We start from the raw sequence: 27020 nt of genomic DNA on the forward strand, positions 1-27020 counted from the left end.
TGTTAGCAACACTATGAGTAGGTCCTGTTTATACTAGTCTTTTTAAAGGAGGAAACAAAAAGACTCAGAATTGGGGAAGGAGATCCCTTGATCAAGGGCACAGGGGAGATTTGAATTTAGGTTTAGGGCAGAAAGAGTAGGCCAGGGAGGGCACAGCAGCTGTTCAGAGAAGGGGTCCCCCAGGGGGAAGGGGTTGGAAGTCCCTCTCTAGTGCACCCCACCTTCGATTCTGACACGGGCACCTCTGTGGCGTCCTTCATTCCCTACGTGCTGCCTCGGGCCTCAGGGGGCAGGCACTCAGGCGCCCCCGGGCCGGACTCTGAGACCTGTATTCACTTTGCAACATTGCGCGCACCTCCTCCCAGTGTGTACTGAGGCTGCTGCAGTTAGTTACCCTCTCCCCATTCCCCATCCGCAGTGAAGTTCCTTCCCTGGCAAAGTCCAAGCACAGAGGCGTTGTGTCATCAGCTCAAGATCAACCAGCACAGCAGGAGACGTCGTCCAGCATTTGGGCCCTGGGCCCCTCTTCCCAATCCAGCCTCCTGGCTGTCCCAAGAGCCTGTGCCATGCTTCGGCGTAACACATGGAGAGAAGGCTGAGACCCCGAGGGCCTAGCAAAGCCGGGGGCAAGGTCCAGTCTGGTGCCCATGAAAGCTGGAGCTGAGGTCACTGGTTCCAGGATTTCTGCCGCTCTTTGGGTTCTCAGGCTGCCTGGGTCAGTTGCAGGCACTGGTCATAGAATGACATTGGGACCCTTGGGTGCTTTGAAGGCCATGCCTGCCCATCATCTCTGCCTGTACCCCAGAGTCTCCTCTGCTGAAGTCGCTGCAAGTGCCGAGCTGACACCTTGATGGCCCTCGGGCCCCTGGAACAACTGTGGGGAGAGAAAGGTGGGGCAGACGATCATGGCTGCCAAGGATCCCACCCTACTCTGCAGATGCAGGAATGGAGGCGCAGAGGAGCAGGGCTAGAGCCAGGGAGGGATGGTTCCACTAGGAGGGGGCAGATCAACCTGGGCTGGCGCCCGGAGGCCTGGTTCTGCCACTGCCTGGCTGCATAAACCTGGGCCCCTCTCTGCCTGCTTCCTCAGCTGTGAAATAAGAAAAGTAACAAGGGGCTGGTTTTGAGAATCAGAACTGAAATGAGATTCTGGGTTGAACAAGCATGTTACTACCTGCCTGCAGGCCTTAGACGGTGTGCACCACACATACCATTTCCTTCGCTTCCACAACCATTTTGCAAATAAGAAAATAGAGGTGATTCAACTTGCCAGGCCACATAGGAAGTAAATGACGGAGTCAAGATGCAACCCACCTGGACCAACTGCAGAGCTGAACCCAGGCACCAGGGGACATGACAATGGAGTTCAGATGTCCCTGCCCCCTGCCACCATCAACTTGGCCCAGGTGAACAAAGCAGGGGTAGAGGCAACCCACCCCCTTGGGAAAACCATCCATCCCTCTTGGCTCTGCTGTCACTTACTCTTTGCTCTCAGCACAGTCCAGTGGAAGGGCCAGCTTGAAGCAGGTGGTGCCCAGCGGCTCCAAAAGCATGTAGGCACCTGAGGGTGGGCTGTGGAGCCTCAGGAACCGCGCTAGTCTGAAGGCAGAGGCAGGCTTAGGCTGGGGCAAAGCCTTGCCTGCCAGGTGCTCCTTCCCAGTGCCTGGCAGCAGGCAGCCCACCCCCAAGGGTCCAAGGAAGCCTCACCGGCGCGTGCAGGTGCAGTGGAAGAGGGGCTCTTGGTTACTATTGAACAACTGGAACTTGGTTTCTTGGGGCCCGATCTGGTGTTCACACTGGTCCAGGTGGCGGAAGCCGCGGCAGGCCTGGTGGGTGGCTGGGGGTGGCATGGTGGTGATGGTAGGGCCCAGTCCCCCAGGGAAGCCCCAATGATACCCACTGCCATCCAGAAGAAACACCAGCACATGGACTCAGTCACACACGCACAGACTCCTTCCATCTCATGCCTACCGACCTTATAGTGCCAAACATAGGGGACGCGCGCCCGTGCGCGTACACACACACACACACACACACACACACACACACACACACACACACAGAGCAGTGCTGCAGTGGTGGGGGTCCCAAGTGCAGAAGGCGGTCAGAAAAGGTTTTCTGCAGGCAGGGGCTGCTAAGCAGAGGCGGGAGAGCGCTCCAGCAGAAGGAACAGTGTGTGCAAAGGCCCACAGGTGGGCGAGAGCAAGGTGCTTTTGAGGAAACAAATGAAGTTTGTGAAACTAAAGTTTAGACAGGGGAGTAGGGTCTGCAGAAGCAGTGCCCAGGGGCCCCAGGGTGTTGGGACATTGTCAACTGAGGTCAGAGGAGCCACGGTCGGGGCTCAGAGGAGAGTGCCATCGTCAAGTTTGGAGCTTACAAAAATCCCTCTGCTGCAGCATGATTTGATGGGAGAAGTTCGGAGACCCCAAGAAGAGTTGGGAGCAGGGAAGGAAGTAACATAGGGCTCCCACACGTGTACAGAGGCAGGGACAACTCCTCCCATCAGGGACCCCCCTCACATCAGGGACCCCCCTCACATCAGGGACCCCCAATGAAATGTTCTGAGCTCACCCTCAGGTTTTAGGGCAGCTTGTGGCCCCTGAAGACCTGGATGGGTGATCTTCAGCCTGGCTGTGGGGGTCATATCAGGCCAAGGGGAGGCCATGGTGGCCTGGAGGGTGGTGGCATTGTCTTTGCTGGGCTGCTGGGGCCCTTCCTGCTGTGATGGCCACTGCTGAGGGTACTCGTTCTGTCGTGACTTGCTGGGGGCTGGACTCTGGGGGTCGGGAGTCACGGGGATGGCCGGGAAGCTCCAGGAGGCATTGTAGATGGTCTTAGGCTGGAGGCGGGCGAAGGGTATGGAGCCATACATTCTACACCTAGGAGGCAGCAATTGATGACAATTGGTAACCTAGAATCCTCCCTTCAAGAAGCCTCCTGGGTTCATCTCCATGGAGACCAAGGCTCTGTCAGCCCCACCCCTCATCCCACTGGGAGGTGTGGGGCACCCAGGGAGGGTTTGTATCCTGGCCCCACCCTGAGGAGGGGGAAGAGAGGATGAGGCATCATTCCCGAGTGGACAGACATACAGCCTCCCTCCCTGGGAAAGGTCTTGAAGAAGGCAACTACGTACCCGCCCCACCAGTACCACGCCACACAGGCCTCCTGCTCCTCCAGCACAAAGCAGGGGATCTCCAGCACATTGAAGAAAGCCACGCCCACGATATCTGAGATGGAGTCCCGCTGCTTCTGCAGGCATTGCTGGAACCTGCCCCAGAGCCAGCACTCAGGTCCCTGGATCACACAGAGCCACCTGGCTCCTCCCCAAGCCCAAGCAGCCACTACCACCACGTGGTTTGGGTTCCAAGAATTCCGTTTCCGCTCAGGCCTCAGCTTTCCCACCTGCACAGTGGGTTCCAGCCTGTCTGATCCTTTAAGGTTCACATGAACGTGAGTCTCTGAACCCAGGAACTGAGTAACTCCACCTCAGCCCTGCGTCCCCTGCCCCCTGCCAACCTGGCATCACAGTCGCAGTGAGAGATGGTGTGGAATCGGTAGTTTCGGATGCCGTAGTTGTACTGGAAAGGCGAGATGGTCTGTGGGCAGCGGTCGTGTTCCCGGCAGCAGAGATCAGGGCCCCAGAAGACCCCTGCGGGGAGCAGAGGGGGCACCAGCTCAGCAGGGTCTTGGGTGCCACACCAGCTATGCCCATCTGATGTCGAGAGCAGAGACCTGGTTCGCAGCCCAGCCCTGGGTGGCCTCAGGCCAGTCGCTCTCCTTCTGCGGGACTCACAGTTTCACAGCTGAAGGAGAGCACCCAGGCAGAGCTTCTCCCAGGGGCCTACCCAGGGGCCCTTAGCCACAGGAAGATCTTCCCGAGAGGACTCGGGAGGCAGACCCAAGCTCACACCCAAATACAACTATGAGGCCAGGAATGTGTATGGAATGGAATGATAAACAGGCAGGGTGGAACCTCGCTTGCTGGCTTGTGAAGCATTGTCAGGATGCCAACCTGCTCCAGCTCAGGTGCCAAGTCCTCCCCCAGCCCTCCGCACACACGCGCAGACAGCTGTGCTGAGGCTGCAGAAAAAGCCATTCGTGTTTTTCACCATATGAGCAGTGATAGCACCTTTTCCTGAGCATTTCCCCAGTGCCCGGCACGTCCCACACCCAAGCTCACGGTAGCCCTGCAAGAAAGGTGCCACTTCCACTGTCCAGGTGAGGAAACGGAGGCTCAGAGCTCTCGGATGTGCTAAGCTGGTATTTGAACCCAGGCCTCTGGGTCTCATTGTCCACTCCGTTGGGTACTCTGTGCTCCTAAAGTCTGCTCTTAGGAAATGGCTTTTGAGCTCAGCTGACACCGGATCCACCTTCAGATGGTGATTAATGAGGACTCCCTGGTGTGATTAGGACCTTTTCCACCTATGACCTCATTTAAGCATCCCATGATGAGGCCCTTGTTTTACAGATAAGGACATTGACATTCACATATTTAAGTCACTTCCCCCCACCGCCCCCAAGGACACACAGCCTGGGGAAGTGGAGGCCCGGGTAAAAGCCTGAACTTCCCCTACCCCAGGCCCCAAGCCCACACCCCCATGGCTCACCCAGCTCCGTGGAGTTCCTGGCGGAGTCCCCGACTCCGCACCACAGTGTGCCAGGCATGGTCCAGCCTCTCTTCCCCCGCTGGTGTGCTACGCCAGGTGCTTCACTCTGCTCTGTTGCTCGCTTCTCCCTGGCTCCTGCTTGACTCTTCTCAGACCGGCAGGCCTCCCACTGACTCTGGAGGGTGGCCAGGGCTCTCTGCAGCTCAGGTCCAGGAGCGTGGATGAAGAAGCCCCGAGTGATCTCGCCAGCACAGAGAGCACTGAAGGCTGCAGTGAGCTCTGGCTCATCCTGCCAGTTACATGTCTGCAGCCTCCCGTGCCCATCCCAGAGGGCATGAAACAGGGCCAGCCCCTGGGCATCCGTGCCCAAGAAACTTAGGGACCCCATGGGGCTGCCAGGGATGGGCCTGGACAAGTGACAGGAGGTGCTGTGCCAGCGGAAGGCAGGAGAGTCCCCCAGAGTAGACCTCAGGCAGGTCAGCACCCCCAACAGCACTCCCAGAACCCCCATTCCACAGTGGCCCGGCCCAGTCAGACAAAGCCCCCAAGATGGGACGACTATCTCTGACAGCCCACGAGGCAGCAGCTCAGGAGCTGAGCGGAAACGATGCCCAGCAGACCCGGTGCAGCGGGGCCAATGAATGGAGCCTTGGGAGGAATAGGAAGGAGGCTGGAGTATGGGGTGATCACAAGCTTGTAACTGAATCCACCGGCTGGGCAGGACGCTGATTGGCTGAGGAGCGCACTTGCCGAGGCCCACGCCCCCACTCACCCTGCCTTTCTCATTGCCATCCTGTCACCTGCTGCCAGCCCCGCCTGGATGGGGACTGTGGGAGCCAAAACCCTGGGCCTCGGGGGCGGGGCCAGGAGAGTTCTATATCTCCCCAGGGAAGGAAGATGGTTCAGGGGCTAAAAGGAGGCTCCTAGATCATCCTTATCTCCCTTCTCCAGGAATGGCTGCCATGCACCCTGCCTCCATGAAGTTGGCAGGAGGCCATTGTCCTTCGCCACAACTGGGTGAAACAGGTGAGGGCACTACTGAAGCTCTGTGGCCACCCCATCCCCAACTTCTGGGAAAGGGAGGCTTTTAGGAAAGAGGGCAGCTGGGTCTGACCACCTAGAGTGCTCACTCCAAGTGCTGGTTCATAGAAAGGCTCTTGGCATCCCCAAGGGACAGTGTCTCAGGGCTCCCCACTTCCTGGGAGTCCAAGCACAGGCCTAGCTCCTGGCGTGATAGACAGCGGGTGGAGACACGGCCAGAGCGGGCCTTGGGAGCAACATGGTGCAGGGCCGATGCTCTGGACTTGAAGGGACTATGGCCCCCCGAGGAACAGAGGATGGCCCAGGAGGCTAAATCTGCAGCCACTTCCATCCCTGGGGGCCACTTCGGGGACACAGCAGGCATCGTGTCTCCCAAGAGACAAGGGTGGTTCATCTGTCAAGAAAGGGCTGTACCCTGCACATGTTTCTATGTCCCAAAGCCAATGTATCATTCAGCATCCAACCATCCGGAGAAGCTGGGGTGCGTACACCCTTAGTGCAGATGAAGAAACTGGGGCTCACGGAGGGTACAGAAACCTCAGGTGACAGGCCCAGCTGGGGAAGGGTGAGAGGCTGGGAGCGCAGCTCCTGAGGGGCTTTGCTGGGATTTCAGGGTTGGCTGGGACACTGACTTGTCCGTTCATTTGCCCCCCCGTCTGCTGTGCCCCCAACATTCTCCCCACCAATCTCCATCCAAATCCCTCCCAGAACGATGAGCCCAGGGAGGCAGAGCCAGGGGCAGAGCTAGGGAAGGGGAGCTCCTTGTACAGAGGAGGGAGAAGGGGGCTGCAGGACAAACAGGCCCATCTCTGTGGCTCCAGAGCCAGCCTGGACCTGTAGCCCAAGAGGTCATTACTTGGATTTAAGGAGAAGTGAGAGAGGGTGGGGGTCGCCTAGGAGCCAAGCTCCTTATCTCCAGACGTTGAGAGACGGGGTTGGAACAGAGCAAGTGGTACTGGAAAGGGTAGGGAGGCATGGTGTCCCCAAAGGCAGGGACAGAACAGAACAAAGGTGAGCACCTCTAGGAAGAGTTATCATTCTGGTAACTTTCCCCAGTTGTAGGAAGTGCCACCCACCTCTGTCCCTTTTTTCCATGTTACAGAGCCCTTCCCTGCACATCACACAGGGAGGCTTGGAGGTTCCACGGCAGGAACCCAACTTTCAAGGTCAGACAAACCTGGCTTATGGCACCTTAAGGTTAGAAGTCTTCACTTCCCTGAGCCTCAGTTTCCTTACATGTATGATGGGCACAATTGCAGTAGTCACTTCATGGATGTTGGGAAAGACTCTCAGCACAGTGACCATCACCCAAAACACTGTCATTAAAGCCTCAGGACACCCTTACACAGAAAGAAGTTTACCCAGGAGAAAGCAAGTCCCAGAGTTCTCGGGCCACAACTGCCTCCGTGATAGCTAGCCCCGCTAGCCCCCTGCTTGGCTGTGTGACTTAGGCTTGGCCCTGCACCTCTCTGGACCTCAGTTTCCTCCCCTGTACAGTGAGGGGTACAGTGAGGTTGACCTTTGAGGTTTCATCCTGTCTGGGCTCCGAAAGGAGGCAGGCTGGGGCCGTCCCAGACCTGGCGGGAGGGTGTCACTGGGTTTTCCCTTCAGATCCCACCCAGCGGCCATGTCAGTCAGCCTACAGAACAGGCTCTGGGGCCCTGCCTTCCACCAGGCGCCCTTCAATGGCCTTGCAGCAGAGGACGCTAGGAGCCAAACCAGCAGGACAGGACCGAGCAGGCTGGGCCCTGCAGGCACAGGGGGGGAAGTGCTTGACTCTGGGTCCCCCCCAACTGGGGTGGGGCAGGGTGCCAGTAGGGAGGGATGGGTAGGGGTCCTTGGGAGAAGGTGTTCCCTCCTCCCTCCCTGTCTGATTGTTTATCCCTGTCTCCCTCCATCAGTCCCCATCACTCTTTATCTCCTCTTGGCTTCTCTCTCCTCTCTCTCTGACCTTAGTATCTTTTCCTCTCTGATTCTGATTCTTATAATTTTCCATCTCCTTCATCCCTCCCTCTCTCCATCTTTCTCTCTCTGACTTTAATTCTCCATCTTATTTTCTCTCACCATTTCTTTCTTATCTTTCTTTCACTCTTCTTCTACTGTCCCTCCATGTTATTCTCCCTCTCTCCCTCCTTAATTTTTCTCCCGCCCTCTCTCGTCTTCTCTCCCTCTCTCTCGGTTTTCCTGTTTCTTTGTGTCTTTTGGCTCTCTCTCTCTCATTCATTCTGCTTCTCTCTCATATTTTTCTCTTTGTTTCTTTGTTCTTTGTTTCTGTGTCCGTGTGTGCCTGCCTCTCCTAGTCCTTCCCTCTTCCTTCTTTCTCTGTCTGCTCTCCCCCTCCTTACCCTGACCCCAGGCCCAGGACCGGGCATGCCCCGCCCTTTCCTATTCACATTCCCCCCCCAACCCCCGACTTCATCTAGTGCTCACAACCCCTGCCCCTCTGGGCAAACGGACAGGGCAGGCCCTCTCATCCCACTGTGGAGATGTATGGATGGGCCCTAGAAGAAAAGTGATTTGCCAGGAGTCACAGAGTGGATGGGGGAAGCCAGGCCAAACATGCCCTGGCGTGTGGGGAGGGCTCCCACCCCCCGTCCTAAAAGATTCTTGGCTCCCCCACAGCCTCCCCACCAAAGGGCTTTCCTCCCCACTGCCTAAACGGTGCCCTCCCTCTGCCCCTTGGATCTGGCCCTCCCGGCCCCACCAGAAGGCCGCCTGCAGCTCTCTGTGCCAGGAGAATGGTGCGGGCAGTGCCCAGCTCCAGGACATTCTGTACTCATTCAAAAACAAATAGTTACTGAGTGTTTACTATGTGCCAGGCACAGAGCAAGACCCTGGACAGAGAGAGGAGAGGAAGGGAGACAGAGCATGCTCAAGATTTGGATAAAGGGAAAACTCATTCCCTGGGATCTGGCAGCCCAGAGGAGTCAGGGCTGGGTGTCAGCCGGGGCCTGCAGGAAGCCACCACCAAGGCTAAGTTCAGAGTGCAAGAGATTTATTGAGGGAAATGTCTATGAAAGATAAAGAGGGAGAAGACAGGAGTGGGCAGGGAAAGCCTTCAAACTCTCTTGCAGATCTGACATCTATGAGGAGAGAGAAGAGAAGGAGGGCTGGGTAACACTGCAGTGCTTCTCCGAGAAAATCTCAGTGCCAAAAGGGAATTCTGATGCAAAGTTTGCCTGTAGATTCCCAGTCCAGGGCACATGCCTGGGTTGCCGGCCAGGTCACCAGTAGGGGGCGTGCAAGAGACAACTACACATTGATGTTTCCTTCTTTCTCCCTTTCCCTCTCTAAAAATAAATAAAATTTTTAAAAAATAACTTGCACCTACTACCTAAAACAGCTACATATATATGTGAATCTTGGAAAGATAAATTGGAACAAGAAAAATCCAACGCTAGAAGGTTACATGTTTAATGATATTGATTATAAAATACTTTATATTTAATTACTTAACTACCCTTTGTGTTAGTTTTTATGTTTGCACTTAAAGACATGATAAGTTATATATAAAGCATAACTTTTATATAATAAACAATTAAACGTTAAAAAGATTTTTTAAATAAATTAGGAATGGGGGGGAGAGAGAGAGAGAGAGATGGGAAATCAGAGGCACTACAGAACTCCTTCTACATAACTGAGCAGCATTAGAAGCTGTGGCAGTTTAAAGGTGGGCACAGGTTCTTTGATACTTGACCCTTTTAATGGAGGAGGTTGGCTCCGGTTGGTGTGGCTCAATGGATTAAGTGCTGGCCTGCAAACCAAGGGGTCATTGGGAGAGTGTTCCCTCTCCCCTTCAGTGTGACTTAGTCCTTTGCTTCTTACAAATAAAATGTGGCAGAAATGAGTTAACTTATGAGACTAAGTCAAAAAAGCACTGTGCCTTGCTCTTTGCTCTCTCTCTGGGATCACTCACTCTGGGAAACCAGTTGGCACATCCTGAGGATACTCGAGCAGCCCTGTGAAGAGGCCCACGTGATGAGGAACTGAAGCCTCCTGTCAACAGCCTTGCGAGACAGACACTTGGAAGACAGACACAGATCTCAATCAAGTCTTCAAATGAGTACAGTACCACCTGACCATTTTTTTCTAAAATGCTTTATTGAGATATAATTCACGTACTTTACACACAATTCACACTTTCACAGTGTACCATTTATACAGCTCTTAAATATGTGTCAGAGTGGTCAAAAATAACATGAAGTGTACCGCTTAGTGGTTTCAGTATGTTCATAGTCGTGCAGCCATCACCATCACCATTAATTCCAGAATATTTTTGTCATTTCAAAAAGAAATCCTGCGACCGGTAACAGCCATTCCACCTTCACCGCAACTCCTAGCCCCAAGTACCCACTAATCTACTACATGTGTCTACAGAGTTACCAATTCTGTATATTTCATATAAATGGAATCATACAATATATGATCTTTTGGCCTAGCTTCTTTCACTTAGCATAATGTTTTTGTGGTTCATCTGTGTTGTAGCAGGTATCAGTGCACGCCGTTCCATTTTATGACTGGATAACACTCCATTGTATGGATAAACCACATTTATCCATTTGGGTTGTTTCTACTTTAGGGCTATAAACATTCATGTAAAAGTTTTTGTGTGAACATATGTTTTCATTTGTCTTAAGCACATACCTAGGAGTGGAATTCCTGGGGCATGTGGAACCTTTATCTTTAACCATTTGAGGAACTGCCAGACTGTTTTTGAAGTGGCTGCACTGAGGATATGCTTATTGCTTTTAGAGAGAGAGGAAGGAGGGGGGTGGAGAGAGAGAGAGAGAGAGGAATACCAATTGGTTGCCTCCAATTAGTGCTCCAATCATGGATTGAACCTGTAGCCTAGGTACATGCCCTGATCAATAATAGAATCTGCAACCTTTTGGTGAAGGGGACAACATTCCAATCAACTAAGCCACCTGATCAGGGCCACTGTGGTTTTAATTTGCATTTCTCTGATGATTAGTAACGATGAGCATATTGTCATACATCTATTGGCCACCCGTATGAACTGTTTGGAGAAGTGTCTATTCAGGTCCAGGGAGCTGCCCCTTACGCCCAGACCAGGCTGATGAAAGCAGAAACGGCTGTGGGACAGCAGGGTGGGCCCTGGCGGGGTGGGGGGCGGTCTCAGAATTGAGTCTAGCCTCTGCTGCCACCTAGTGGGCACCCAAAGCCAGTGCCTTCTAGAGAAACTCCTGAAGAAGGAAGACTCTTTGCTCCCTTCCTGGTTCCTCCTTGCTATTGCCTGGTCTTTCTGGTCTGGGCTCTACCTTCTGACTCACTGTATGATCCTGACAAGCCCTTTTCCTCTCTGGCCCTCAGTTTGCTGTCTTACAAGGGTTCTCCAAATAGCAGCAGTCCTGATCTTTCCAAATCCCAAGCCCAGCCAGGTCTGCCCGTCCCTCCCGTCATGACTTGCAAGATCTGAGCCTGGCAGACCTCACCAGCTCCCCACTTCTCTGCTGCAGCCACACAAAGCTACTCTTAGTTCCTCAATCACCAGGTCCTCTTAAGGCCTTTGCACACTTTGCTCCCTTCACCTAAAACTTTTTCCTCTCCTTCACCTGGTTTGTTTCTACTCATTCTTCAAATGTCAGTTTAATCACCTCTTACAGGAAGCCCTTTCCTGATACCCCCGATCCAGAATGGCCAGATGTACTTTAGGTTCCCACCCAGGATTGACTGAAGTCTCAAATGGGATATGACCCTGGAAGAGGTCAAACAGCAGTTCATTCAGGCCAGGGGGCTGGGGGGTGGGGGGAACATTGTGGGGAAGCCATGGACTCAGAGTTTAAACTGACCTGATTTCCCACCAAACTCTACCATAGTTGGGCAATGTAAACATCAGTCAATTACTCCAGCTCTCAGAGTCCCTATTTTATAGGTGAATTTATCAGAATCTGTCTGCCCCAGCGCTAAACAAAATATTACTTTAATGTGGGCCACGAAGGTAATTTTAAATTTTCTAGCCACAGATTAAAAAGTAAAAGAAACCATCCTGGCTGATGTGGCTCAGTGGATTGAGCGCCAGCCTGCAAACCAAAAGGTCACTGGTTTGATTCCCAGTCAGGGCATGTGCCTGGGTTGTGGGCCAGGTCCCCAGCTGTGGGCATGCAAGAGGCCACTGATCAATGTTTCTCTTGCACATCAATGTTTCTCTTCCTCTCTTTCTCCCTCCCTTCTTCTCTCTCTAAAAAATAAATAAAATCTTAAAAAAAAAAAAAAAAGGCAAAAGAAACAGGTGAACCCTGGCTGGGTCGCTCAGTCAGTTAGAGCATCATTCCAATATGCCAAGATTGCAGGTTTGATCTCTGGCCAGGGCACATACAGGAAGCCACCAATGAATGCATAAATAACTGGAACAAGAAAAAAATCGATGCTTCTCCTCTTCTCTCTAAAAAAGAAACAGGTAAAATATATTTTAATGACATTATATATAATCCATGTGTAAAATATTATTTCAACATTTAATAAATATTTTAAAATGACTAATGAGCTACTTTATATTCTGTTTGTATCAAGTCTTTGAAATCTGAAGAGTATTTCATACTTAACTGCACATCTCAATTTGTATTCCACATTTCAAGCACTCAGCATCCCCCTGTGGATAAAGTCCACTGTATTGGACAGTACAGTTCTGTATCTTTATCTGTGTGGTGGTTGTTACACGGGTACATATGTAAAAATTCATGGAGCTGAACACGGAAGACTGACCTTTTTGTATGCAAATTGTAAGTCTTGAGAAAAAGAGTAATTCCCAGGTTTCTGGCCTGAACATGGATACACAATAGGTGGGGGAATTTGCTGGTATGAGGGAGGCTGAAGATGAATAGATGAGGTGCAGAGTGGGGAAAGTCTGAGGGTCCCTTTGTCCCTTAGGTCTTAGATCTTTGTTGTCACAGGGCCCTGGGAAAGTTTCCAGGCATCAGATCAGAAGCTGTGCAGACCTTGGCTGCCCTCTGGTGGCCAGACAGCAGGTGGCAGGCATCAGTTGGCCTTGGTATCTAGGCCTTTTCTCCAAGACCTTAGAGGGCATTGCTGTGTCATTCAAACTTCTTTTCTGGACCCCACAGTCCTAAGTTCTGCCCATCCTGGCTGCGGGGGCCTCAGGTATCCCCTCTATCTAGATGAGCAAAAATAAGTCACTGAGTTATGTTTGAATTTCAGATAAACAATATTTTATTTTAGTATAAGCATGTCACATTTGTTGTTTCTGTGAAATTCAGATTTCACCAGGCATCCTGTATTTTATTTGGCCACCCAACTTCTAGCTCATCCTCCAGTACTCAGAAGCATGAAATCCAGCTCTAGTTCCTTGGTGTGTAACGGTGACCATGTATCTTCACCTCTCTGAGCTTCACCTTCCTCCTCTGTAATGTAGCCAATAATTCTTTCCTCAATGACCTATTAAAAGGACTCACTGAGAAAAATATAAGAAAAAGATCTGCCCGTAATTCCTGGCACGTGGTAGGCCCTAAGCAAACATTCCTTCCTTCCTGGGCCCCCATAGGTGCAGGGCAGAGACAGGCTCCTCAAGGAACGCCCTGCCTCCCTCCTCACATTACCCAGGGGTTGGGCCCCATAAATGTTTAGCGCCTTCCAGATTTTCCTCTCCTTCACTAGTTTTCCCCTTCTCTGGTTTCCCAGATTTTTCTCCATGCCCTATCTGTGTTGGGAATATCCGAGAATCCTCTGGGAAAAGCCTAAGAGCAGGCCCAGCTCTTAGAAAATTACAGAATATGGCCCTGATATCACCTAGTGGCCATGTCTCTAAACAAATAATACTATCCAGACCCAAATCTAGGAAGTCACATACCATGGAAATAACTTGTTCCAGTTATTTATGCATTCATTGGTGGCTTCACTCTGCTCCTGACTCAAGTGAGACCCTGTCCTTGGTCAGCAGGGCCACCATGTGAACAGTGCCCTGGGCTAGGTCCCAGTCAGAGTAGAATCAATGGACCCTGAGCTGTCCTGGGGCGGGAAGCTTGATGGCAGTGGGCTTCAGCCTAACCTTAGGACCCACGCACAAAGAAGGAGAGGAACCTGAGGTCCAGGGGTTAGGTAACATGCCTGAAGGTGCACAGCAAGGATTTTCACATTTGCCCCAGGTTGGGTAACCAATGAGGCCACGCCCCTCACTGGCTCACCTCTTCCAGGGAAGGGCTGGCATTGAGGAGGATCTGGGGGTGCTTCCTCCGGCTTATTCTCCCCTCTGTCTGCAAACATGGTCTTCTTCTCTTAGCTTCCTCTACCCAACAGGACAAACTTACCCCAGCGTGGGGTGGGGTGGAGGTGGAAAGAGCCCAGATCAAATTCCCTCAAATTACCTAACACGAGCCCAAATCCAAAATGTCCTTTCTAACACTCTGTTACTGAGGTACCTCACCACACCTGCTTCAACCCCATGTGTGGTGGGGAGACTGGAGGAAAAACTGATGCCACCTCCTCACCACCTGCCAGAGCTGGGCTGGTTCCTGGGATCTTTTCTCCCTTCATTGAACAGGGGAGAAAACAGGTGCAGGGAAGGGCAGGAACCTGTGGGTCTTAACAGAGCAAATAGGCCAGAAGGTCCCCCAGATTCCTTGTCTCTCCTCACTTGGCAGATATACACCTGAGGCGTCAGGTCTTTAAATCACACTCACACAGTAACTTGCCCTTTCCTGCTATTAACCTTTCTCTCCCCCCAGACCCTTGACTCAGGTCCCTGTTCCCTCTGGCGCTCTGCAATGGCCTCCTACCTGTCTTGTGCTTCTCATCTCTACCACTCTCTGCACTCTGGAGAAGATCTGAATGCCTCTGCATGGACTCTCACAGCCTCCTTCCCCAGACCTTTCCTTCCTTTCCAGCCCCATCCCTTCCTCCATCCCTTCACAGACCCCACTCTCTGGGCCAGGTGGCAAACAGCATTTCAACAGGAGCAGGTTTTGCAGGCAGATTCGAAACTTGAGACTGATTCTTACCAGCTGTGTGGCCCTGAGAATGTTGCGTAACTTCTCTGGGCCTCTTACTCCTCATATGTAATATCTGCTTCACAATTTGGGGTGAGGGTTAAATTGCATAAAGCTCCATGGCACATTAATAAACATTCAATAAATATTAGCTGTCATTATTAGTATTAGCATTAGAGGAGTAATTGGGAGTGAGGGAGGAGGAAGGTGTTTAAATGGAAATCCTTCAGATGCTCAGAGTAATCAGAGAAAGAAATCAGAACATGTCTAGTTATTTTATTCTTTCCCACTGGAATTTATTTTTTAACCCAGCACAATTTGTTGCAGACATTAAATAAAATGAAATCCATGCTGGGTTCTAGCAGGATATGTGCGAACACCACCAATAGGGCTCCTGACATCTGTAAGTGCCTTAGTGTGCTAAGGCAGAGAAGATATTACTTGATATACTTTGGAAGCTGAAGTTCTTCAAGTTTCTTAGTTCCAGTTCTGTTATTTCCTGGGAACGTTTTTAATAACAAGAACGTGAAGAAATAAACAGTGCTAGTTCCCTAACGTTAAAGCTTCAGGAACATGGTTCTCTCTTTCTAGAAGAGAGCATGAGAATGATCTTATTTCTGATGAAGGAAAAGTTGAACTCTTGCCTTTAGTCTGCCTTATAAACCCAACAAAAGGAGCAAAGGGGAGTACAATCAGCAAGTTTGTCTTAACTGAAGCTTATGGCTTCAGTGTCTTTTCATAATGATAGCACTCTCTGACTTGAAGGAGGTAATAGCTCAAGGAGTGAATTTATTTTCCCCAGGGAGAGCGCGAACGCAGTTCACCCCCAACCTCACCACCACAAATTCTGCAGTCGAGTTTCCCACATTTGGGGAAATCGCAGGGGTCAGCACATCTAGAGCGCAGTGGGTAAGCCTCGCCCTGCAAAAACCACCTCTGTGATCACGGTATCTCCCCTGCCAGGGGAGTATCAAGCAATAATTTTTTAAAGCATACTGAGCGCTAACTCAGTGCTAAACCTTCTCAACCATCTCAGTTAGGAATAAATCTCTTCCTTTTACCAGATGGGGTAACAGAGACTTTTGTAAGAGAAGCTGCTGTCTAAAGTAGCATAGCTAGTGAGCATGGCCACTTACAAGGCCCTCCAATTAAAGACCTCCAGGAACACACCCGTGGTTGAACAAATTGGGTTTGTTACTTGTTACAGTGGCGGGTGGAGAGGATGAAAACCACGAGGAATGATGAAGCATCTCAGTAACAGAGAGTTAGAAAAAACATTTATGATTTAATTTGGGGGAGGGTTAGGAAGCAGAGTTTTGATCTGGACTGGAACTGTCTATGATTGGGTATCTTGATAAATCTTATCTAGAAGGAGGGAAGATTAGGCTGAGACTAAAGCTACATTGGTAAATAAGCAGCAATCTCCACATAAGCCAGGATAGGTAACTATTTGGTCATTTTTGCAGTTTGCACAATGTTCACATTTTGTCTGGTTCAGACATGATTATGGAAAGGTCTTGTTATTGTCTTGATTCATTATAGTCACAGAGTTGCCTTGTCTGATGATGTTCTGTGACATTTTTCAGAACACTAAGACCTACCTGCTAGTGCCAGACCAGCTCCTGGACTGGACATCAGAGATGACTTTTCTTTTTCTCAGAGCCTGGACTCAAATCAACGTTTGTGTGACTGGAAACACACCTTGTGTTACTCCCTGGCCACAGGAACCTGAGGAGGAGCTAGCAGGTGAGGAGTTTTATCTACAAGTATATTTCATGTAGTAGCTTCAGAACCAACCCTTAATACAACCCCTGAGATAATCGTAGGTACCTAATAAATGTTTGTTGGGTTAATGAAACAATAAAGGTGGGTGTCAAGGATTCCAGAGAACACCTTACTTGGGGCAAATTGTAGCTTCACCATCTATCAATGTGTGATTTGAAAATTTAATTAAGTGTTAAAAGTGAGTAAACTTTTACAAGTTTTCCTTTACCTATTTGTAAAATGGAGATAATCACCGAAACCCTTCATAAGGATGCTATGAGGATCAAATGAACCATTGTGTGGAGTGTGCTCAGTTAAGCTCAGTAAAGGTGAGTTATTATTATTTTCAAGAGAAGAGAAGTTTTTTTAAAAAGATAAGTAGTCCATTAGTTTTGTGATTGCATGTCTAATATTTTTCCCTCTAGGCATGAAAGCAAAGATTTTGTCTCATTGCATCATCAGTGCCTAGCACATAAATGAATACAAGTGAATTGGCTAGGACCTAGGCACTTCCTCTATTTGGGGAGTAAATTTGAATTTTTATATCATTTCAAACTTAAAGAAAAGTTGCAAAAATTATGTAAGGAACTCCCATATACCCTTAACCTAGACTCACCACTTGTTTACATTTTGCCTCATTGTTTAATCATTCTCCCTTGAGTACTCTCTCATTCTCTCCCTCTTTCCCTCTCTCTCTCTCTCTCTCTACACACACACCCACACACGTGCGCACATCTTTTTCTGAGCCATTTGAAATTAAGTTGGAGACATTGTGCCCTTTTACCCCTAAATACTTCAGTGAATATTTCCTAAGAACAAGGACATTTTCGTAACATAACCACAATACAATGATCAATCTTAGAAAATTTACCATTGATATAATATGCTAATCCACAATCCATATTCAAATTTCATCACAAGTCCCAATATTGTCCATTATACCTATTCTCTCTCCCCTCCCCCACTCCAGGATCCAATTTGGAATCACACACTAGAACAGTTCCTCAGCCTTTACACGTCTTTCATGATACTGATAGTTATTTTGTAGAGTGTCCCTCGATTTCGGTTTACTTCATGCTTCCTCGTGAGATTTGGTTTATGCATTTTGGATATAAATGTCACAGAAGATATGGTGTATCCTCAGTGCACCTTATTAGGAGGCACATGATCTCCACTTGACCTATAACTGGTGATGTTAACTTTGATTACTTTGATTCACTTGTTCTGTGAAGTTATACCTCTGCAGAAATACTATTTTGCCTTTGTAATTATAAGTAACTTATGGGAGACAATTTTAATATGTAAAACATCCTGTTCCTCTAGTTTTACCACTTATTATTGATTTTCATGTTTACTCCATCATGTTAGTTGTCACTCTCCCCATTTATTTACCCACTTCTTTATTTATATCATTAAAGACTCATGGGTTACCATTTTGTTCAATTAGTCAAACTGTTGCTATCACGACCTATTTTGATGCTCACGTTGCCCTGATTTGGCCAGTGGGATCTCCTTCAAGTTAGCTCCTGAGTCTTCTGACATATTACCATCATTCGGATCCCCATCCTTACATTCTGGTGCAACAGGATCTTCCACGCTTACCTGATATTTTCCCTGCCCTAATCAAGGATCTTTGAAAAGCTGACAGCTAAGCCCCGACGTTCCTGAGATTCCTACTCGCAGGCGGAACCTTAGAGCCAAGGATGTGGTCCGGAGGACGGCGCAGCGGACCAACCTTTTCCGGTTGAGATCGGAAGTACCTCAGAGAGGGCGGGTTGCGTCAGGCGATCGGAGTCCGCGTAGGAGGGATCAGAGGTCCGGCCGAAGAGACTGACGGGGCGGACGGACTGGCGGAGGAGCGGTCGACGTACCGAGAGGGTGGGTCGGCCTCGGCCTTCTTAGCTGAGCAGCTGCAGGTACGTGAGGGGTTGGTGGGGATGGGGGGAGCAGGTAGGTCAATCGAGGTTGAGTGGCGAGGGACCGGGTTCCTCCTTCACGGGGCCCACAGGCTGCGACACTTGATTCCAGGGTCGCAGAAACAACACGCCTGGTTCTGCCCCGGGCCCTTAAGAAGAGAGGTCGGGCTGGTGGTGTATAGTCTCCTGTCCCGTGACTACAGTTTGGGGAAACTGAGGCCCTGAGAAGGGAAAAGGCTCCCCACGAGCTCTCCTTTTCAGGCAAGGACTCACTCTAACTCTTTCTGTCCCTGGCTCGAGGCGGCCTCTCATATGCTTTTAATGAGTTTACCCTGAATGGAGAAGCCAAGGCCGGGAAGCTTGATAAACAGAGTTGGGCTTGGGGAGTAAGTGACGCGGGTTCGAGACTTCGCCACCATTTGTGCATTCTGGGCCAAATCCTATTCCTGTGCTGGGCCTCAGTTTCCTCATTTGTAAAACGGCAGTGTTTCTCAAGTTACCGTTCTCGCACCATCTGCTTTGAAATGCCATGGAAATGCATGCTTTACCGTAGGAACGCAAATAAGACCTCGTTTTTTAGAATCTGGGTTGGAACCTGGGAAACGGCGCTTTGAACGTACGCCTATACATGCTGATGTTTGAAGCCAGTTGATCTGAAGTGCTTTCCTGCTTTGAGTACTAGATTTGCTTTGAGGAAGCTGGAGCCCATTCAGAATCTTCTAAAGAATTGGGATGTTTATTCTAGAAAAGAGCAAATGAAGGGAACTCTCTTTAAAAATTGAAAAAGTTGATATGGTGAAGAGGGCTTCCACTCTTTCAAATAGGTGGATTCTACAGGAAGGCAAAATTAGGATTTCATAGAAGAATTTAATGCCGGTCAGAGGTGACCAGCAATGAAGTTGCCCCAAAAGGTAGTGAACTCCTTGTTGAAGGAGGAATTCAGGTGTTAGATGGCAGCCCTTTCCAACTTGAAAGCGTCTGATTCTGAGGAGTTACTTTGAATCTTTCTGGCGCGTACTGACTTTTTCTGTCCTCTCCTTGACACTTCAGCCTACATCTTGTGGAAGTAGGGCCAGTGGATCTGAATGTATCTTATGTAGTCTCTTCCTGGTTGTTCTGCGGATTGTCCTTTTCAAGGACTTTGGAACGGCCTATACAAGAGTTCCTTAAAGTGTTGAATGAATAACCGAGCAGGGTCCCCAGCCCACTGGTTTGTAGCTTCTTTTCATAGAACAGCTTGGAAATGCCTCTGAAGACTTTGTGTTTGATCAGAAGAAGCCAGTGAACTCTGGATCACAAAATTGAGGAGTCTCAGTCAGGAGGGTTTTCAGACCAGCCTTTCTACCTTAGACATAAATCCTTAATCCTCTTTCCAGCATTGTGTTGTATAGAGGGTGTGTTTACCGAGAGAATTTTGCAGTCTAACAGCTAACATTACATCCAACATTTAAAACCAGTCCTTGTTTGAACTTGACTAGCCAGTTCATCTTCATGGGTAATCTTCAGAGAGTGCTTCTAGAGCATCTTAATAGTTTTCTAGTCAAACATCAAAGCTCCTTATTTTGTGATTTATAAAACGCCAAGCAGATTGCTTTTCCAAAACCTGTTAGAACACTTAACGTTGTCCTGTGGAGCAAAGATTCCATATTATGATCCATGCTTCCAGACCTGCCCCACCCCTAAAAAGCTTCCTGTCTGTGTTTGTCTTCCTGCCTTATGTGTGTTTCCTAGAATTAAAGAAGAAACATTTTGTGAAATGCCTATTCATCTATCATCCAGGTGCTGTGTAAAATAATTTTAACGTGGTGGTGGTGTTTTTAAAACTTCTTAATCTGAAAATTTCTTTTTTAAAAAAAGTACCAAGTTGACATTTATATAGTGTGTTTTTCAAGCCACTATTCTGAAGAGGTGCCTCTGAAAAAAGTGTTCTATGGTAATAATAAGTTTGGAAAAAACTTTATAGTATTATCCCTTTTGGAAATTCTCAGTGTATAGTACCACATTAAAGGCACCGAGACATTCTGCAATAAAAAAAAAATCCCTAACCTAGTTCAATCTAGTGTTGCCAAACTTCATTGATTGGAAGCACTTTAAAAAAAAAATTGAAGCACACATGGGCAAATTCTGACCAAGAGCGGGAGTCTGCCGTCTATAGACTATGGTCCAAATTTGGCCTCACTGCCTGTTTTTGAATGGTGGGGGAGCTGGAGTGTTTTTTGCATTTTTAAATAGTGGGAAATAAATCAAGAAAAGGATAATATTTTGTGTTATAGGACAGTCACATTCCAGTGTCCATAAGTAAGGTTTTTATTGAAACATAGCTACACTCATTAATTTACATATTGTCTTGGGCAGCAAAATTGAGTCATTGCCTGAAAGACCATGTAGCCCACAAAGTCTAAAGTTTTTACTATATGGTGCTTTACAGAAAAACTTGTCACTGCATCATATACACTTTTTAAAACTTTTTTATTTTGAAATAATTTTAGACTCGCAAAAAGAATTCACAGACTTGCTGTATACTCTTCACCCAACTTTCTCTAATGTTAACATTTTACATAATCATATCAAAATTAAACAAGAAATTTAACATTAATACAATAATAATAACTAATCTGTAGATTTTATTCATGTTTTGTCACTTGTCCCAGTAATGTCCTTTTTTCTGTTCCAGGATCTAATCCAGTTTCCCACATTGCACTTAGTTGTCCAGTCTCCTTAGTTTCTTTTAATCTGAGACTGTTCCTCGGTCTTTTTGTTCTTCATGACTGTAAACTTTTGAAGAAGAGTGGCTAATTATTTTGTAGAATGTCTCTTAATATTTTAGATAGAATTTACATATCATAAAATTCACCATTTTAAAGCATACAGTTCAGTATTTTTAGTGTGTTCACGAAGTTGTGCAACCATCACCACTATCTTAATTCCAAAACATTTTCATCACCCCTGAAAGAAACCCTGTACACGTTAGCAGTCATTGCCTATTCTCCCTTCTTCCCATTCCCTAACAACCAACATGTTGGAGCATGTATCAGTACTTCATTTTGTTTTATGGCTAAATAATATGCTATTGTGTGGATATACCACATTTTGTTTATCTGTTCAATCACTTGATGGACATTTGGGTTATTTACATCTTTTGGCAATTGTGATTAGTGCTGCTATGGTAATTCATGTACAAGTTTTTGAGCATATTTTCACTTCTCTTGGTATGTATACCTAGGAGTGGAATTGCTGAGTCGTACAACAATTCCACGTCTAACTTTTTGAGGAATCACTAAACTGTTTTCCACAGCAGGTGCACCAATTTACATCTCCATTAGTGGTATATGAGAGTTTCTTTTCATTTTCTCTACATCCTCTTCAACACTTGTTATGGTCCTTTTAAAAATTATTTTTATATCAACTTTAGTGCATGAGAAGCAGCATCTCATTGTAGTTTTTATTTGCATTTTCCTAATGACTGATGATATTAACCATCTTTTCATGCTCATACTGGCCATCTGTAGATCTTCCTTTGGGATATGCCTACTCACACCCTTTGCCCATTTCGTAATTGAATTAGTTGTCATCATGTACAGTTTTGCATGTAAATATTCAAAGAGTTGCAGATTGCCCTGATCTGATTGGAGTTGTATTTGGACTTGCTGAAGCACAGAGTAAGGCGTTTGTTTGAAAATGCTGACCATATAGAGCTTGGCTCAGCTCCAACCCCTGCTGACCGTGCAGTGCTGGGGTGGCCATGGTCAAGTGAAAAAGGTGCTGCAGCATCATCCAAGATGTGATAAGACCAGTAGGCGATCCTGCCATTTGGGAGCTATTCAGGCGTTTGGTCAGAGCAGGGAGTAGAGGGGTCTTGGTGGTTTGGAACTTCTGGACTGTGACAGCCTTGCATAGAGCTTATGGGGTCAGAGCTGCCAGTGCACCCATGCCTCTCCTGGCCTCAGCAAGTGACTAACCAGACCATCTTGAACATGTACTTAAAAAAATAAAGAAGTAATTTTAACTGTGAGAGCAATATATGCTCTTTTTAGACATTTTGGGAAATACAGGAAAGCTCCCTTCTTCACACACCCCAGTCATCTCTAGCTCCAGTGTCTAAAGAGAGCCTTTATTAACTATTGCTTTATTTCATTCTTGTTTCTCCCCTCCTGGGTACCTGTTTAATGGTTGGAATCATTCACTTTACATAGTTCTGTAGCTTGCTTTTTTCTGGTAACATTTTAATGTTAATGTCTCCATATTTTTGCCAGCCTCTTTTGTAAGCATTACTTCTTAAACATTTACTTAACCATTCACTTATTTAGTAAGTTTTATTGTGTAGATATAATGTATATAACTAGCATTTAGCATATTCTTAGTGGGTAGAGTCTAGTTTTTCTTTTTTAATAGGAGCACAGATTTTGTTTAAAAAAAAACGTGATAAAATATACATTATAGAATTTACCATTTAACCATTTTTTAAGTGTTCAGTTCAGTGGCACTAAGTACAATCACAATGTTGTGCAACCATCGCCATTATCTGTCTCCAAAACTTTTTCATCACCCCAAACAGAAGCTCCGTACTCGTTAATAAATAACTCCCTCTTCTCCCCTCACCTTAAATCCCAGTAACATCCAATCCACTTTCATCTCTATGAATTTGCCTATTGTAGGTATTTTCTATAAGGAAATCAAATAATAAATACCCTTTTGTGAAAATGTAGGGATTTTTTCCACTTTTTCTTACTGTGATAAAATACATATAACAAAATTTACTATCTTAACCATTTCTAAGTGTACAGTTCAGTGATACTTAGTATATCACCACCTTCTATCTCCAGAACTCTTATTATTTTGCAAAACTGAAACTCTATACCCATTAAATAGTAGCTCCTCATTCTCTTCTCACACACCCTCCCCCCCAATTCTGCTTTTGTCTCTATGATTTTGACTGCTCTAAGTACCTCACGTAAGTGGAATCCTACAGTATTTGCCTTTTTGTGAGTGGCTTATTTCACTTAGCATAGTGTCCTCAAGGTTTATTCATATTGTACCATATGTCAGAATTACCTTTTTAAGGCTGAATAATACTCCATTGTATATGTATGTACCACATTTTGCTTATCCATTGATTCATTGATGGATACTTGGGTTGCTTCCACATTTTGGCTGCTGTGAATAAGGCACATATTAACATGGGTATACAAATAATCTCTTTGAGACCCCACTTTCAGTTCTTTTGGATATATATCCAGAAGCAAAATTGCTGAATCATATGGTAATTCAATTTTTAATTTTTTGAGGAAGCACCATACTGTTTCCCACAGCAACAGTACTATTTTACCTTCCCACCAAAAGTGCACAAGGGTTCCCATTTCTCTACCTCTGTACCAGCACTTGGTATTTTTTGTTTTTATGAATAGTAGTTGCAATACTGTGATTTAGAAGATATGGGTTGGCCAAAAAGTCCATATGGGTTTTTTTCTGTAAAATAAAAGACATTTTTCATTTTCACCAATAACTTTATTGACTTGGATATGTTGAGTATATCTGCTGAGTGGTATAATGTTGATTATTCTCAATTAATGTCTCGATTTGATTGCTATGAACTTCAACTGGTCTACCTGACCATAGAGCATCATTCATTGAGAAATCTCCAGCATGAAACTTTGCAAATCACTTTTGACAGGTTTGATCAGTCACAGCCCCTTCTCTGTACACAGCACAAATCCTTTTTTTGCATTTCAGTTGTGTTTTTACCTTTCTTGAAATAATAAGGCATAATATGCTGAAAATGTTGCGTATTTTCTTTTATCCTCAATAGTAAAATGGCTACACAAAAATTCACCAATTTTAATAACCTTTTTTTTAATTGCACAGCGATACGACAGCTGTCACAATACAATCTTAACAAAATTGTTTCAAATAAAGTTAAAGACAATTAAGGGCTACTAAAGCCATTTTATGGGACAAACCAAACTTTTTTTTGCCAACCCAGTGTTTGGTCTTCACACAATTTCTGGCTCACAACTCCCAAAAACCCTTGGGATTTCCTAAATAGGGGGATGAGCGGGAGAGGGATTGTCTTTGTTATATTAATGAGGTGACTTACGGAAAGCTGAGGATGTGAGCTGATTGCCAACGGAGCCAACCGAATGATTACAGGATTGGAACTTTCAGTCCCACACACCTGCCTCCTCCAGGGACAGGAGAAGGGCTGAAGATTGAGGTCATTGCCAATGGCTAATGACGCCTCTATAAAAACCCAGAGGACAGCTTATTGGCCCTTCTTTTTTGTAAGCTTCCACATTTTGGAACCATAATGCCTCCATGTGCCATGGTACTGGGCTTCAAGCCAGGCCCCAGTTCACAGGGACAGAACTTCTTTGTTTGGGACCTTGCCCTATGTATCTCTTCATCATCTGGCCGTTGATTTGTATCCTTTAATATCCTTTGTAATAAGTGGTAATCTGGTGAGTAAACGGTTTTCCTGAGTTCTTTCAGTCTGTCTAGCAGATTAATTGAACCCAAGGAGGTGGTCATTGGGACCTCTAGTTTATAGCCAGTCAGTCAGAAGTACAGGTAACAACCTGGACTTGTGATTGGCGTTCTGAGTTGTAGGTTGTCAGTCAGAAACACAGCTAAGAGCTTAGGCCTGCAGCAGGTGTCTGAAGTGTCAGGGCAGGAGAGCAGTAGGGCTGAATCCTCAACCTGTGGAATCTGATGCTTGTCTCCAGGTAGTGTCAGGATTGAGTTGAATTAGTGGACACCCTGGTGATGTCCAAAAATTTTTTGTTGCTGTGGGGGGACCGGCACCCTACATTGGAATTGGATCCGGGAACCCTCTCAGTAGCCATCCTAATGGATGTGAGGTGTAGTTTTGATTACCATTTCCCTAATAATTAGTAATGTTGAGCAGCAGCTCAACAGATTTGAATCAGATTTTTTTGTTGTTGAATTTTAGGAGTTCTCTATATATTCTGGATATTGATCCACGAGATATATGATTTGGAAATATTTTCTTCCATTCTGTGAGTTGCCTTTTTACTTCGTTGATAGTCTCTTAGTGCACAAAATTTTTAAATTTTCACGAAGTCTTTGTCTATTTTTTTTCTTTTGTTGCCTGTTCCTTTGGTGTCATATCTAAGAAAGCATTGCCAGAAGTGTAGTTTTTAAAGTAGGGAAGAAGCCACTCACAGGCTTAAAATTCTCAGGTGGCTGTAATTGCTATATGGCTGTCATAGACTCTACCTCTGTACTCTTCACATCAGGTGGGGATGACATTGGTATATCTCTTCATTTCATTGAGCAGAGGGAGCAAAGCACCAGGGTGGTGATGCCCTCTACCCCAGCTGGCCTAAGGACATGCAGAGAGCCGAAGCAGCAGGCCATCCCTCTTTCTTTGGAAATGGCCTTAGGGGACGGGCTGTCCATTCCACCCTGGAATCAGTCACCATGTGGACCCCTGTGGTAGTCTCTGACTGTTTAATATCCACATTCCCAATTATTTCTCAGAACCACCTTGTGATGTAGGCATGGCAGGGGGGTTTTAAGTTGGACAGCTCTCTGAGTATGGGAGTGGATTGTGGGCAAAAGCCAAAGAAAATTACTGTTTGAGGCGCTTTCCTAAAAAATAGCAGTTAAATTCTGAGTAGACTTCTTGAGGACAGAGAAGCCTGTCTGATTTATTTCTGTCATTGGAATTCTTTAAATGTTTTCCAAACTGCAGTAACAATATCAGGTGCCTCTGAACAGAAGCCTGATTTTGATTTGTAAAAGTCAACACTAAAGATTATTTAAAATGGTATCATTTTGGTTGTTTTATTTTTATTTTTTAATCCTTATCTGAGGATTTTTTTAAGAATTGATTTTAGAGAGAGGAAGACAGAGACATCCATGTGAAAAAGAAACATCAATTCCCTCCCATATGTGCCCCAACAGGGGATCAAACCTGCAACCTACGTATGTGCCGTGACCAGAAATTGAACCCTCAACTTTTTGGTCTACAGGGTGATGCTCCAGACAGCTGAGCACCTGGCCAGCGCTTGATTTTATTACTATTTTGAGATTTTATTTATCTATTCTTAGAGAAAGGGGAAGGGAGGAGACAGAGGGAGGAAAACATCAATGTGTGAGAGAAATTCAGATTGGTTGCCTCTTGCACGCACACACCTCAGCTGGGACTGGGTCCTGACTGTGAATCTAACTTGCAACCTTTTGTTTTGTGGATGACACCCAACCAACTGAGCGACACCAGTCAGAGCAGTTTTGCTATTTTTAACCATGATTGGTCTATCTTATATGTGCTCTCCTCACGATCCTCCTCAGGACCTCGTATTGGAAGAAGTGAGGTCATTGTTTTGTCAAGTATATGCTGGAAATTATTAAACTCTTAGAAAGTTTTCTCCTGAATTGGTTAAATCTTGTCTACCTTATTCATTTTCTTTTTATACTCTACTGTCAGAGTATTTTAGAGACCTTTAGTTCAGGCTCAGGTAAAATCTGAATTAATGAGATTTTATAGAATCTGAATTAATAAGGAGTTATTGACTGTGAAAACAAAAGCAAAACTCTCATTTTTAAACTTTTTTTTCTTTTTAAAATTTATTGAGGTGATATTGGTTAATAGGGTTTTATAAGTTTGAAGTGTACATTTCTGTGATGAATGATCTGTGTACTGCATTGTGTGCCCACCACCTAAAGTCACCATGTATTTGGCCCCCTTTACCCTTACCTACCTCCCCACCCCC

The 27020-nt window shown here is 46.7% G+C and overlaps 2 protein-coding genes and 1 pseudogene across 2 annotated transcripts in view; 1 reads left to right on the top strand and 2 right to left on the bottom strand.

Annotated features, from left to right (window-relative positions):
* Nucleotides 1-571: 571 nt before the first annotated feature.
* On the bottom strand, nt 572-5234 carry PLA2G3 (phospholipase A2 group III). The gene is made up of 7 exons (XM_054594386.1): nt 4608-5234; nt 3517-3649; nt 3134-3268; nt 2572-2879; nt 1708-1837; nt 1483-1599; nt 572-874 (listed from the first exon to the last, which is right to left on the bottom strand). Exons 1-7 carry the CDS (start codon nt 5116-5118, stop codon nt 703-705), a joined length of 1506 nt encoding a protein of 501 aa, XP_054450361.1. The 5' UTR covers nt 5119-5234; the 3' UTR covers nt 572-702.
* A 10172-nt stretch (nt 5235-15406) lies between these two features.
* LOC129087534 (uncharacterized) lies at nt 15407-15579 on the bottom strand (annotated as a pseudogene).
* Nucleotides 15580-18161: 2582 nt separating this feature from the next.
* Nucleotides 18162-27020, top strand: part of RNF185 (ring finger protein 185) — a 35279-nt gene continuing 26420 nt past the window's right edge. Inside the window, exon 1 of the mRNA XM_054594254.1 lies at nt 18162-18288. The gene's annotated coding sequence lies outside the window, so the exon portion shown is untranslated. The remainder of the gene's footprint in view (nt 18289-27020) is intronic.

Source organism: Pteronotus mesoamericanus, unplaced genomic scaffold (assembly GCF_021234165.1).
Source record: "Pteronotus mesoamericanus isolate MK-2021 breed Mesoamerican mustached bat unplaced genomic scaffold, CSHL_Meso_final scaffold_507, whole genome shotgun sequence".
Classification (NCBI taxonomy): Eukaryota; Metazoa; Chordata; class Mammalia; order Chiroptera; family Mormoopidae; genus Pteronotus; species Pteronotus mesoamericanus.

Bases quoted from the DNA above. Each gene is read 5' to 3' on its own strand.
- PLA2G3 (XM_054594386.1), bottom strand. From the start codon at position 5,118: ATGGGGGTTCTGGGAGTGCTGTTGGGGGTGCTGACCTGCCTGAGGTCT. The intron at 2,880-3,133 runs GTACGTAGTTGC...GCTGCCTCCTAG, and splicing joins GCGTGGTACTGGTGGGGCGG to GTGTAGAATGTATGGCTCCA. The intron at 1,600-1,707 runs GTGAGGCTTCCT...CTCTGCCTTCAG, and splicing joins CACTGCACCTGCACGCGCCG to ACTAGCGCGGTTCCTGAGGC.